This window comes from Pseudomyrmex gracilis, unplaced genomic scaffold (assembly GCF_002006095.1).
Source record: "Pseudomyrmex gracilis isolate BER0280 unplaced genomic scaffold, ASM200609v1 scaffold_73, whole genome shotgun sequence".
In the NCBI taxonomy this organism is placed as follows: Eukaryota; Metazoa; Arthropoda; class Insecta; order Hymenoptera; family Formicidae; genus Pseudomyrmex; species Pseudomyrmex gracilis.
Genome location: NW_018020657.1, coordinates 1 through 14,075, shown reverse-complemented (window position 1 = coordinate 14,075; position 14,075 = coordinate 1). Strand labels below are relative to the sequence as shown.

At 33.4% G+C, this 14,075-nt stretch overlaps 2 protein-coding genes across 2 annotated transcripts; both read right to left on the bottom strand.

Annotated features, from left to right (window-relative positions):
- Window positions 1-4,207: 4,207 nt before the first annotated feature.
- On the bottom strand, window positions 4,208-11,792 carry LOC109854750 (sodium/potassium/calcium exchanger 3-like). The gene is made up of 7 exons (XM_020428172.1): window positions 11,298-11,792; window positions 10,955-11,202; window positions 10,118-10,623; window positions 8,550-8,793; window positions 7,857-8,030; window positions 6,740-7,045; window positions 4,208-6,439 (listed from the first exon to the last, which is right to left on the bottom strand). The coding sequence occupies exons 2-7, from the start codon at window positions 11,046-11,048 to the stop codon at window positions 6,120-6,122; spliced, it is 1,644 nt and encodes a 547-aa protein (XP_020283761.1). The 5' UTR covers window positions 11,049-11,202; window positions 11,298-11,792; the 3' UTR covers window positions 4,208-6,119.
- A 94-nt stretch (window positions 11,793-11,886) lies between these two features.
- LOC109854751 (polyglutamine-binding protein 1) lies at window positions 11,887-14,069 on the bottom strand. Its single transcript, XM_020428173.1, has 6 exons — window positions 13,759-14,069; window positions 13,211-13,320; window positions 12,932-13,107; window positions 12,649-12,829; window positions 12,406-12,557; window positions 11,887-12,269 (listed from the first exon to the last, which is right to left on the bottom strand). The coding sequence occupies exons 1-6, from the start codon at window positions 13,826-13,828 to the stop codon at window positions 12,077-12,079; spliced, it is 882 nt and encodes a 293-aa protein (XP_020283762.1). The 5' UTR covers window positions 13,829-14,069; the 3' UTR covers window positions 11,887-12,076.
- Between the last annotated feature and the right edge of the window lie 6 nt (window positions 14,070-14,075).

Genomic DNA, 14,075 nt, shown 5'->3' with positions numbered 1-14,075 from the left:
CCGTGCTCGGGGGTTGGGGGGGGGGGAGGGGATGTAACTCCTTTACCAATTTGTATATTTTTTGTCTCTCATAATAATAATAATTAAAAAAAAAAACCAACACGTCAAGGGCTCGTAAAAAAAATAATAACTGAAAATTCAAAAGGTGACTTTTGGCTCGTCTTGTAAATTTTCAGATATTACATTTCTCTCCAATATGTTGCTCTGTGGATACTCGTGGATGTAGGAAGTAAATAAAAACTAAAATAAAAAAAACGCGATCTCGCACGAATATCTTGTTAACTAGAATCACACGTGGCTTTTAAAAGCATCTCTCTCTCTCTCAAAAAAAAAAAAAAAAAAAAAAAAAAAACGCGATCAGACTTAACGTCCCGTTACAAGAGTCTCTCCGTTGTGAATCTCCGTTTTTCTCTCTTCCGACCAGAGAAATCTAAATATCGTCGATGAGATTTTATTCGCAGTTTCGAGTGTTCATTATTCCTGTAACGTTAGTAAACCCGTTTGCTACTTTCATAGCGGATTAATTAGGGATTTCGAGTGTCTCGAGTGTCCACCGAAATACATTTGTTTAACTACTATACTTAACTGATCGAATAAAAAAAGGGATTTGCGAATTATATAATTGACATTCGGACGGCAGAGAGAGCATGTCGATTATCATCTCCAAGTTGCATCGTAGGTCTTAAGAATTTTATCAAAGATGATATCAACACACAGCGCAACCATTTTACACACATACTCTTACTTAAGATTCTTATCCCTAATAATAAAAAAAAAAAAAAATATTGATGCGCCACTTCATTAGCGGCATTCGCGATACATAATTCTTTACTACATTTTCGCGCTTTTTTTCTCCGATTTCTTTTTTCCGGTTGCTATCTCTTGATTGTTTTCTTCTCTGTTCTCGTTTGTCGCCAGTGATTTGAGAATGATGATTGCGTTACGTTTGAAAAAAAAGCTCAATATACAACGTTCGTATGTTTCAAGTAAATGAAAAGTACAACGTGATCAAAGATACAAAGATAAACTTCGTGCTTATTTTCGGAATCACGCTGTGAACTAGCGGGTGAATGCGGTTGAAAAGTTGATTTGATTGAAAAGTTAAAAAAGAAGATATATTAATTGATTTGACAAAAGCGAATCGGTGAAATAACGCGAGCGCGAAATTTTACTTCGCAAAATTTTTCAGGTTGTTCTCAAATTTTCCGTTCACCTTCATTCACCCGATTTGTTTCGATGTAATCAATTTTTCAGAAAGCGATCGTATTTTTTTAGCCGACATTTTTTTCACATGTTTTTAAGTATTTTAAATTCAAACGCAAACTACAACGCGAACACACGCAACAGAATTTGCGAAAAAGAAAATAACAACCGGACATTTGTGTACAAAAAGTGTGTCTCTTTACTTTCAATAGATTACCGCGTTCCTATAGAAGACTATATTTGTTTACTGTTCACGATAGCGCTTTCCTGTAGTTTTCCATAGCTTTGCTTTGCCGTAAATAAGAGATAGCACTGAGATTCTTGAAGAAAGATTATTTATCTTTTCCGCGTCTGTATGTATGAAACGCAAGATTTGTAACGATTTATTCGGCTGTGTTCTCTCGGATATATAGTTTGATGATCAAATAAAACACTACTCGCGCGCAGAGATAAAGCGCGCCACACGCAACGTGCGTGAGAAACGGTAGTGATTGCAAAACTTGCTACGAACGTTCTCAAAAAAACGGGGGGAAAAAAAAAAAAAAAACATTTACAATCGTTACGAATTCTTCGATCGAACCGATAACAAGTATTGTATCTTTGAGCGAGGTATCGATGGGCTCTTCTTAGCATATCTCTTTTTCGATTTCTCATATGCGCGCGCGCGGATCCCTTATGCCAAAGTAAATAGAAAGTTGTCAGCAGATGCGCATCGTATTTTCATTACCAAGCGACGCTTTTTGCTGATCGTTACAAATATTGCTCAAATGTAACAGGTATGAGAAAATTTCTCGCCCTATAGTAAACATTGATAATGCGTATATATATGTATGTATATATATATATATATATTATATATATATAAATAGGAGATTCTATATGGGGATGCAAAAATATTTTTTTCCACACACATATATTCAAATATTGTAAAAAAGAGAATTAGGAAAACAAAATTAGACGAAAAATAATACTTAAAAATACGTATAATCAAAAAATATTGTTTCTTTCTCTCTCTTCTCTCTCTCTCTCTATATCTTCTCTCTCTCTCTCTCTCTCTCTCTCTCTCTCTTTCTTTCTTTCTCTTTCTCTTTCTCTCCAAACTCCCTCATTCGCTGAATCAATCAAACGCTCTTTCTCATCTTCCAATTTTATATTTTATATTTTATTTTACGAGTTTACGTCACTCAGTTTTACTTGTGTGCGTAGAGATTTTCCTCGCACCTGTTTAAATATTATTAACATTCCACGTAATCTTGACAAGCCGATTACCGATGATAAATGCAAGCCTCTTGGAAATGTACGATGTTGCATGTGCTCAGAGAAAAAAAAAAAAAAACAGAACAATGGAAGCTGCCAGTACGCTTTTATCTGGTTTCTTCGAACCAGACTTTTGTCCAAAAAAAAAAAACAAAAAAAACCGTAGGTGCAGTGATATAGATTCCAGTGTAAATATACGAGGGGAGGAGGATAATAAAATTTATATATACCGGGTATTTCAAAACCTCCCCGCGGGAAAATATTTTAATCACAGAGTAAACAATCATACAATGAGGCTTTTCTTTGAGATATACCGTTTCTTGCGTATGCGCAACGAATTTTTTGCATACGTTATATAATTCATACATCATCGGATAGTTGATCACTTGAAAAACGTGTCACAAATAATAAAAAAAAAATATGTGTTTAACCGCTTATTATTTGCGAAACTTTAATATATTATAGTCTTATTATCTCTCGTATTAAGATTTTCGTCCGAAAAACCTGCCATTTCAATATTTTCCAGTAATTTGGAACACCCTGTATATATGTATACATAGAATTAAGTCGCTAATAATGAGTAAAAACCAAATACTACGCACACAGTAAAATGCGAATATAAAAAAAAGTAATATTCGTCCTGCAAATTATGCTTACGAAACAACACATAGCGAATTTCGAGCGAAGAAACAGCGCGTCGAGGGAAAAAAAAAAAAAAAAAAATCGTCACCTGTAAAAGGATCTCACGACACGTAATCTATATATGTATATATATTATTTCTCTTTTATATTTCCAAATATTTACCAATTACAATATATTAAAAGTGCCGATGGTGCATAATAAGGAATTGCTCTTATTGCCGACGTCGTCGTTCTACGTTGCCTATGATCGAGAGAGAGAGTCATTGGTGGTAAAACCATTTTAAGAATTTAAAAAAAAAAAAAAAAACGAATATATCGGTATCGGTACCTGAACCGTGCCTGAAGAGTTTCATCTCGCGTAATTTAGTTTTCTCAGCGAGATTAGCGAGATGAAATTAAAACAAAAGATCGAGATCTGCCAGCGCTAGCCCCTGACGTAAAGAATAAAAAAATAGCGGAATGGCAAAAGTTAACAATATCACATATTGTTTGACACGCCACGTAAACGTTGTTTTTCTGAGAAAAAAGTCTCCGCATTATTTTACAGCTGCTGATGAACAAAAAAAAAATTGTTTTTCCGATCTATTCGCGAGCGTACAAATAGATCGGGAAAGCAGAGGAGGAAATTTTAACAGAGTTATTTAATCGCTATGTTCCTTTGTTACGGTTGTACGAATTAGTAAATGCAATACGATTGCGCATTAGTCGAGATAGCAAAAGTTTAGGATAGTCACGAACTAAAAGTCAGGCTGCGCGATAATTCAAGTAAGAGACGCGAGTTAAAATGTCGAAAAAAAATCAAAGCGATCCCGACGAAGATCGGGTCGAACCTATTTGCTTTGCTTCGCAAGTAAATTTGTTCCTCGTTATATATTTAGTGCTTGATTACATATTCTACATAGATTTTACTAATTATATTGTATATATAATTAATATTTTTCTCATTTTTTAGTTTTCACGAATTATGTATCTATATAGAAAAAGACAAGAGTGAGATAATATAAATGATTGTTTATATTATGTTAATCCGTGTAGAAAAAAAACAGAGAGATACTTGCATAATAAATATATATATTATGTTTCTTCTTTAAAAACTGTTTATTTTTCTACGTAGTTTTTTTTTTTTTTTTTTAATAAACTTTGTAATTTTTCTTTAAAAATAAGAAACACGTGGGTAACATTGCCGCGGCCTATTGTGTTCCCTCCACATCGTCTACTTTTACGCATCGACTATTTATATATCGTTCGCAAATATAGATATAAATCTCGCTATATAAATCGCCGCACAGGCGAAGTCTATCATATCCTTATCATGCGACGAGAGAGGTGGAAGGTGTATGGCAACGTTGCGACGCCATAGAAAAGCAATATCCGAAGAAAAATAAAATTAAAAATATTTGTGACACACCAGAGTCCTAATCGTATCGAATAAAAGAAAAAAAAAAAAAAAAAACTATTCAAGTCGTCATGATATTTTGTTATATCCGATCGTTTCCGTCTTTTACAAGTACGAAGCGATTAAGCCTCACGATAAAAATAAACACACACATCGAAGCTTACGTAAGCTTTTCCTAATAAAATGATAATACTGTCTATTAAGGAGACAGGAGGACATGATCCTTTATCTCCTAATAGTCATTGGGCATATCCATACGGTTACTGGTGATACCCTGGACGAATAAGGGGACCAATGCTGTAATGGGTATATCTCGCTATACATATATATCACTGACTGTGTCCTTGACTATCGTAGGGACCACTGTTGTCATAATTGGCGTGTATCTATTAATTACTGTGTATGTCATTACTACCAATGAATGATGATTTCTCTCTTCGCCAGCAGCGTATTTCAATGACGTATATATTATAGAGATGTATGACAAAATAATATATATAATTTAAATTCATATTTTAAAAAAAAACTTGCAATAAGAGTATAATATAAAAACCATAAAAACACGTAACATATACGTAAACAAAAATTCTTCTAAACCTAAATTAATTTTTTCCGACAAACTCTTATCGTACTATATATATATGTATATAAAAACAGATATACATAGACGCGAACAGTTTAATGACATGTTGATCGCTTCGTTCTCGTAAAATGCGAAAATAATCGATATCAAATGAGAAATGTCATGCCGTCCGCTTGTAAATATAAAAAAAAAAAAAACGGCTACTTATGCGAGGCCGATTTATACTATAGTACTTTATACTATAGTATTTTAAGTTTGAGATGGGCAACCTATGAGCAATATATATGTATATGTATATATATATATATATATACATAAATAACGATATTATTTTAAATTTGTTTTTCAACACAGGCTCGCGTTTTCTTATAGTTTAAATTACAAACGTCGTGCATACAAATTCATACATCTACACCGTAAAACTATGTAACTGAACAAAATTTACTTTTGAACGAACGTTAACAATAATAATTCGCAATTGGGTTGGCCCATCCCAAAACTAGCACTCTAAGAACACTTTTGCGTCTTCATACTTATCAGCATTATAACCACACGTCTAGAGTGTGTATAAATTATAATAATTTTATAATAAAAATTATAAAACCCCTCATCTTTCTGAAGAATATTAGTTCTTTGTTGAAAACCTAAAAAAATGTGCTGTATACTTTTACCGTATCATTACTAATGTTTTATTTTTACAACACTCTTATCAAAGTCTTTTCGCTAATGATAATCGCACTAATGACAACGGTGACCAGAAGTTTTCAAGATCGAGTGCACAAACATATTGCGTAAGGTCTGATTGCAACGGAAAGTGAAAAACCAATTTTCTTTTTTAAATTACAAAATATATCTATTCCAAAATGCACAGCACTTGGTTATAATACGATGTACAAAACAATATTTTGTTAACCAACAACAAGATTCACGATTGACACAAATACAATTTCTACGTATATACATCTCCTTTTACTTTTCAAGTAAAACAAAAACAAAGAAATTTGATAAAAACTCAATGACCTCGACTTGATATTGAATTTAGGAAGAGCACATGGGTAAATTCACAGGGAAGAAAATATTCAATTCAAACAGCAAAGCGAAAACCAAAAATATTATGTATAATATCAAGCAGATAATACCCACTTTCTTGTTTAAACGATATCCGCAGAATGCGGTCACCGCGTAAAAAGCGATAACGCACACGATAATCGAGAACACGCTGAACCGCAAAGCACCTGAGACAATTTGGATCTCCTTCCCGTCCATCAGTATCTTTATCATCCACGGCAAACCGAGACACAACAGAATATCGAGCGTGTTCGCACCTAACGTATTGCTCATTGCCATATCTCCGTTACCTGAGTTAAAGAGAATCAGAGATTCTAAAATTTATATTGTTAGATACAGATATGGACTGCACACAGATGACATACACAGATGGTTATTTTTTTTTCTTAGTTTGGTGAACGAAAAATTTAAAGATATCAAAGTTAAACGAGACTGAAGATCATTGAAAGTAGACAACGCTGGTGTGCAAAACTATACAACATGTAAAATTCACGCAAATTCGTGTAAAAAAACAAAACAATTCTAATAAAAATTCATAATCTATGTGATAATAAAAAAAAACAAACCACTAAATAAAAATGCAAGCTTACCTTGTCTCGAAAGTATGACGATCGAAACGAGTTCGGGCATGTTACCACCGGCGGCCTGAAACGTGATGCCCATCACAGAATCCGGGATGCCGATGGTATCGCCGATAACGGTCGTCATCCACGACGTCAGGTAGGAAGATATCGCGATCCAGACGATGCACATGACGAACGTTACCAGATACCAGTTTCTCCATCGCTTATACCTGCTGTCCGGTATCGTAACGTACAAGATTAATTTTAACGGCCAAACGAAACAAAACCAGAGTTTGGCTAATGTACTACCGGTCGGCCATACGAAGGGCGTATCTAGAAAACGAGCGTTCACAGAATTTATTTATTATATTTAGCTAGGAATCGTCTCTTTTCGATATTCTCCAATACTTTCATTTGAGAGACTTTTAGTTTATTTTGCAAAATTCTTTGACAAAATTTAATGTAATTCCTCTTTTACGATCTCTTAGTTATTCTCTCTTAGTGTATACTCGGTAAACAATTTTTCATATATACTTATACATAAATAAAAATATATATATATATATATACGCAGTTTTCCGCACAACATCCTGCGATCGGCTCGAATGACCCCGTAATTATATTTCAAATTAAAATAATTATATCTAATTATGCAAATTTATATATATATATACCGAATATGTCCATGCAATTTTATACATGGAAAATTTTTTACCGGGTAATAATTTTATTTCTTTTTTCTATTTTTTTATTTACGTTTTTTTAGAATAGATTTTAATTTTTTTTATTTTATTTTTATAAGTTTTTTTGCACACGACAAGCGTATAAATACAATACACTTTGTTCCGTCTAAAATAAAGGCAGTTAATGCGGCGCGTGTTGTTAAACTTATATACGCTTTTTATTAGCGGATCAGTGAACAGCAATAAATCAATATTCAATACATCTCGTTGGGTTTACGATGTTATGTTAGCAACATTAATACAACGTATATATACAGATGCGGGATTTCCCGCGCACGAGACACTTTGTGTCAGTTAATTGAAAGTAATGGAGATAACGACGTTTGTTTGTGAGTCGACAATCACGTAAATTGGTTTTATATTATGACGTGTTGTTGAAAAATTCCGAATATGCAATATACCTGGTTCTACGTAATCCTCCACCTTGTCTACGTGCTTTTGTGCCTCTACGCCGTTAGCGGAAGGCTTCTGAGCTTTAATGTTCGCTACGTTCTTTTTGTATTCCGTCACGAGCTCGCCGTGAAAATACGGCTTGTACCGGCCGTCAGGCATTTGTTCTTCCTTGTCTTTAGGAGCTGTCGGATAACAAAGTGCAAAATTCATAACATAGGCAGTCCTCTCTTTTTTTTTTTTTTTTTTTTTACAGTCTTAGATGAATATAGACACACGGTAATATTGAATTACGCCATCACCTGTCGACAAGTATTATGTGTTAACGTGAAAAATATTGCAAGCACGTACGAGTACTTTCAGATTTAAACGCTTATTTAATTTAATTACTCGAAAATATTTGCGGAATTTTGTGATATCTTTTTTTTTATGCACATCTAAACTCAACGAACTCGAATTTTACAACTGTAACACCACGACTCGCATGACGAAAATGCAGTTATATTTGTATTTCGCACGATTCTAATGACGTACAAAAAAATCAACGCAGAATACTTACATTTAACACCTACACGAGGCGATCTGTACATACAAGATGCAAAATATTGAAAAAAAAATCGATTATATTCGTTAAAAAAAAAAAACAAAAAAAATTGAAATACACTGGGAAAGAATTTTGCAAACCATTCAACAACAGCACTTACCTTTTTGGTCGGAAAAATTTTTACTGTTGGCATTGCTAGTGCACAGATGCACAAGCTTGTTGTGCCAACGTGCAAAATATTTGGAGCAAAACAATATTATCAAATAACCAACAAAGAGCGCCATGAGGATAATCGCTTCGTACAACATGATCACGCCGTCCCACATTATGATCACCAAGACGGCGACTGATATTACATAAATAACAGAATCTCGCGTTAGTATTCGCCATTCTAACGGTATTGCCTGTTGTGAAGAAAAAGAACAAATTTTATTTCTTCTATTATAAATATTTAACAAACAAAATTTTTAATACACCTCTCAAGTAATATTACGTAATTTATGTTGATATTATGTGTGTCGTATACGTGCAAAATTTTTTTATCAGAATCTCAAAGATAAAAAATGTACAATATGTATTAAAAATTTCCAAAATTATTCTGCTTGCGTGAGTAATCATATATTTGCAAAATGTATTATTACTCACGAAATCTCAATGATCTTACATAGTTGACATGGTTTTACATGGATGTTAAGAGTATAACATATACATATTTGGTATAATTTAACACTTGAGTAAAGAGCACACATATATGTATATACACACTCTTTATGTCTGACTTTATTTACTTTTAAGAGTGTACTTGATTACTAATAAGAGATAAAACATATTTGCTGTTTCACAATGTACTTTCACAAAAAAAGAAAATTTCTTGGCCTTATCGCGGTTATTAATATTACGCATACATCCAACGTAAATTTCATGTTAATTAATTTAACCACGTATTTTCCTTAACCCATTTGCATCACAAAGAGAAAAGTCAAAAATTCGTTCTTATCACCAAAATTTTTTTTGGCCTGGTATAAATACTATGCGCTTTGGTGATAAACGCCTAAGTAAAATGCGCGCATATATGCGCTCTGGTGATAGTGGCCAGGCAAAATGCGCACATATATGCGCTTATGTGATGCAAATGGGTTGAAGACAAATGTTTTTTCTACACATATAGTATGTACATCTTTTTTGTTAAAATAATTCACAGTCTTCGCTGTGAATGCGTAATTTTGTCCTTGACTTTGTTTTTATATCTCTCATTGTTTTTATATTTTCAAAACAAAAGATAATACAAAATATACAGTCTATTGATAAAGAGATTTAAGTGCGATAAAATTATCACCCGCTTACTATCATAACATAGTAGAATAAAACCGACAAAAATAGTGTCATTTATATCTGAGAGAGGGGGAAGATAGAAGTACATGTCATACACACGCATCCAGAACAAAAACCTTATTAGTTGCTCATTAAACATAATTTTATATCTAATGGACGTTTAATAAGATTTCTGCAAATTTTTGTGCGGAGCTTTCTACATTCAATTGAATAACCTTCACATGTAATTAAGTACACTCTTATCCTACTTTATATGTAATTCAATATTACTATTTTAGGTTTTTTTTATTAATCGGAACATGATTTAATAAAAGAATTTTAATAAATTCATGTTAATAAAGGAATTTATTAATATTTGCGCTAACGATACTTAACGATAAAAGAAACATCACTTACATGAAGTGCGGATAACGCACCGCATGCTGGAGTCGCGAACGTGTTGAAAACCGCGCCGCCCATTACGGTGCCGACGCCGAGATCAGATTCGGTCAAAAAGGTCCCGACGACGTTGACAAATAATTCGGGAAAGCAGCTCGCGGTGGCGAGAAACGTCGCTCCGGCGATGTCGACGCTGATGTTCAAACGCTGACATATGATGTCGAGCGCCGGCAGCAAGTAGTCGTTACAAACAAACGCGGTCAAAATGAAGCAATAGAATCCAAATACAAGGTGCAGTATCACCGCGCCCTGACGACGCTGCTCCAGCGTGAACAGTTCATTGAATTCTCTGATCGAACGTTCCGTACAATTTTCCGTTCCATCGTTCTCGACGTCATTGTATTTTCCGAACGTAATCTTTGTTACGTTCTCGTCTAATGATGCATTACTTAGACGAACCGAGTCATATTTTTGAGTATTATTTGAGTGTGAATTATTCTTCGAAATTTGTTCGTAGATTGAATCTGCGGATAAATTTTTTTCTCACTTGTAATTAAATAAATCCAAGAATTGTTCGATAAAAAGAAAAATTTTGCAAGAGGAAATAATTCTTACAAACAGTCTTTTTTTCCTCTTGCAGAATAACAGAGAGATAGTACAATTTATCACACAACAACGTCAAATTTAACCACGATACTGACATTATTGGCTCGTGGAAAAATTTGAACAATATAAACTTCATATTCACAAAATGTTTAAGAATTTAACGCCTTTCAAACTTCTAAAAAAAATATCTTTTCGCGTGTTTTATATCAGAAAAAGTAGAATTGTATTTACTTTTTTTTTACAACTCACCGTTTAATGCTCCGATAAATCTTAAATCCACGGAGTTATCGGCAGGAACTAATGTGAGAGTGACAAGTACTGTCAACGCAATGCCGATACTCATTCTTGTAAAATGTCGAACGTATAAACCCGCGCGCGATTCTTTAGCCGCAATTATCAGCGACACGCGGTTACTTGTGTAAAATACAGTAAACTACTGACACTCGCTGTAACGGCAATATATGATAAATTCTCTCACGTCGATCCCTCACTCCTTCCTATAATTCATATAAGCTTTTATCAGACCTTCGGTCGTCGAGTGGAACAAAATTATAGATAAAAACAGGTATGGAGTACTTCCAAGTTTATTCACCGATTGTTATCAATGCGCATTCTTCACCAATTCTCTTATTTTTGCGTTGAGCATAGCAACAAATGCTTAACAATTATTTCATACATTACTGTGTTTAGCAAATTTCACAATTTTTAAACAGACGATAAATGATGTTTAATCTTATCGTTTAATCGACAATTCAAATATCGATAATTATTGCAATCAATTTTAATCTCTCATCAGTTTCGATGTGTTTGTTTACATCTCAATGTCAAATGGAATCAATTATTTTTTTAATAACTTGCGGTGTGATTCGTGCGACGGACTTACTTTTGCCTGGATTTGCTATGCTCTGATTTAACCGACGACTCTGAGTTCTTTTAATTACTGTGTTAATAAATAAATATTAAATATTGTTTTGAGATTTTGCTCGATATACATATGTTTGTAAAGAATATGTAGAATAGAATCTTTGCGCGAAGCTCATTTTGTGATAACATTGATGTTCATCAATGTAGTCAATCGCGATAAAAAATATATTAACTTCACGATAACATACTAATTAATCATGTCACTTCTATAAGACACGAACATTTATCAATTACCTGTGCATATATTACAGTAATTGTTACTTCTATAAATTTAGTTAAAATTTTTCATAAAAAGATTAAAACTTACATAAAGAGTCTATTTACTTTACAAAAGAGTCGCGAGATTCCATTGGTCATAATATAGCGTGAAGAATACTCGGTGTTATTTTAAATATATGTAATTTTGCATATTTATAATTATATATAAATGTTACAATCAAGATATATTTATTCCGGTTTTTCTGGAAAAATTCCTTTTGACTTGTTCGGTAATTCCAATTCTGTTTTATTAGCTCTATTCGAACGAAGCACCGCGCCCGGACTGGGATACGGTCTCATTTGATAGAGCGGTCCAGAAGCGGTTGTATCGGCGCCAGTCTTAGCTTCATTGTGCCTCGCTAATCCATCAGACCATTTTCCCCTAATAAGAATTATATACGATTACCAATTATGTATATAATAAAATATTTGCCTCTTGCAAGATAAATTAATATACAAATAACAATTAAGTAACATATATTATTGTGTGTGTGTGCAAACATTTCTATTAAAACTACCTGGGAATATCACTGTAAGCCGCTGGATCCATGGGATCCAATGTATGATCCTTTTTGTCTTTGTCAGATCTCTGAACTCGTTTGTTGTCTGATCCCTTGTACCTCGCGCGATTTTCAACTTTTCTGTCTTTTTTTATATCAGCTTCATCGACCTGTAAAAAAAAAGTACATTTTATTTTATCACGTGAGCACATAAGTTTTGACAATATGAGATATATATATTTTACAACAAGCACTACTAACCTCCATCGGTTCTTGATCACTAGCACTTTCATCACTTGACATGTTATCATCTTGGTCGCCAGCTTTCAAATGTAGTTCTTCACGCAATTGGGACGCAGGCTGGGATATTTGACACTTAGGATGACCTGGTGGTAACCAAGATACTAAGTCAGACGACCAATCCCAGTAATAGTGTTGTCCACTGCAAATATACAAATTAGAAATGAATTTTTTTTTTGTTAAATTAAAGAAAACTAATTTTTATTACTCACAAAGATGTAACAAAGTACGACATTAAACTTACGATCCAGCGTCGTAAACGGCTTTCCACGTTTCTGGTAAAGGATATTTTTGAATTAATATCATTTGTTTCTTCAAATATCTATCAGAAGGTTGCACATGTCCCAATCCCCACAACTCTTTACATTTTTTTGTACATTCGTGATAAATGTTATATTTATTTGGACATCCGCTATAACCCTGAATTAAAAAGATTTGAGTATTAAAACAATATATAATCATACAAGTTGTATATACAAAAAAAAAACAGCATGTGTTAATCTAATTAATCATTATCGCTTACCATAAACTTCTGAGAGATATCAATTTGATTAATTTCATCTTTTGTATTATCATAATCCTCAGCTATAACTTCTTCGTGTACTTTCTTCTTTGTATCTTTCTTTCCAGATTCTAAAAAAAAAGATAAGGTTAACATTTGTACTTGTTTGTTAGTCAACAAATTTGTTTGATACAGGATTGAAAAGTCCTAGCTTACACATTAAAAAAAATGTAACAAAAGTAAGAAAGAGATACCGTATGAAAGTTTTTTAACGTGGAATCTTGCTTTATGTTTAAACTTTGACGCGCTGTCTCATCGCAGCAAAACTCATATCGCTAAATTCTTACGTTTTTTACAGTTTGGTTTTGACCTAACCTTAAAACACGTTCATTCTGTTTTTTCCTAGTATTAAGTGATTCTTCGTGTCAAACCTTCTTTCATACTCAAAACGGAATCCAATGAGTATAATTTTACAAACATGTTATGTTATTGAAATCAAAAGAGATAGCATAAAGCAATAAATTGACCAATTACATCGTTAACTTACACAATATCGTAATTTGACATACCATTTTTTTCAGATCCTAAAATTAAACCTCTTTTTGCAAGACGTGCAGCTAACGCAGCTGGCAAAGGCATTTTGCATTTTATTCAATGTAAAAAAGCGAGCGTTCGAAGTTCCAGCAGGTTTTGGTTTTGGTGCTCTTTTGGCTCAGTGGACCTACAAAGCTAGTCCATACGCCATTCTACGTCTTTTTGATGATAGGTTTAAAACCGTGGATAGGGTTCCTGACGCCTAGCCACGGAGTTGTATACTGGTTTAAATTAACAGATAATAATAAAGAAAGTGGTGTAAAACACCGAAAATTGTCCAAAAATATTCGCA

What these genes read in the sequence shown, in the direction of transcription:
- LOC109854750 (XM_020428172.1), bottom strand. Translation starts at nt 11,048, where the DNA reads ATGAGTATCGGCATTGCGTTGACAGTACTTGTCACTCTCACATTAGTT. An exon ending in ATTTATCGGAGCATTAAACG is followed by an intron (nt 10,624 to 10,954) that starts GTGAGTTGTAAA and finishes ATTTATCCGCAG; the next exon opens with ATTCAATCTACGAACAAATT. An exon ending in AAATTTTTCCGACCAAAAAG is followed by an intron (nt 8,031 to 8,549) that starts GTAAGTGCTGTT and finishes GTTATCCGACAG; the next exon opens with CTCCTAAAGACAAGGAAGAA.
- LOC109854751 (XM_020428173.1), bottom strand. Translation starts at nt 13,828, where the DNA reads ATGCCTTTGCCAGCTGCGTTAGCTGCACGTCTTGCAAAAAGAGGTTTA. An exon ending in ATATCTCTCAGAAGTTTATG is followed by an intron (nt 13,108 to 13,210) that starts GTAAGCGATAAT and finishes TTTTTAATTCAG; the next exon opens with GGTTATAGCGGATGTCCAAA. An exon ending in GCCGTTTACGACGCTGGATC is followed by an intron (nt 12,830 to 12,931) that starts GTAAGTTTAATG and finishes GTATATTTGCAG; the next exon opens with TGGACAACACTATTACTGGG.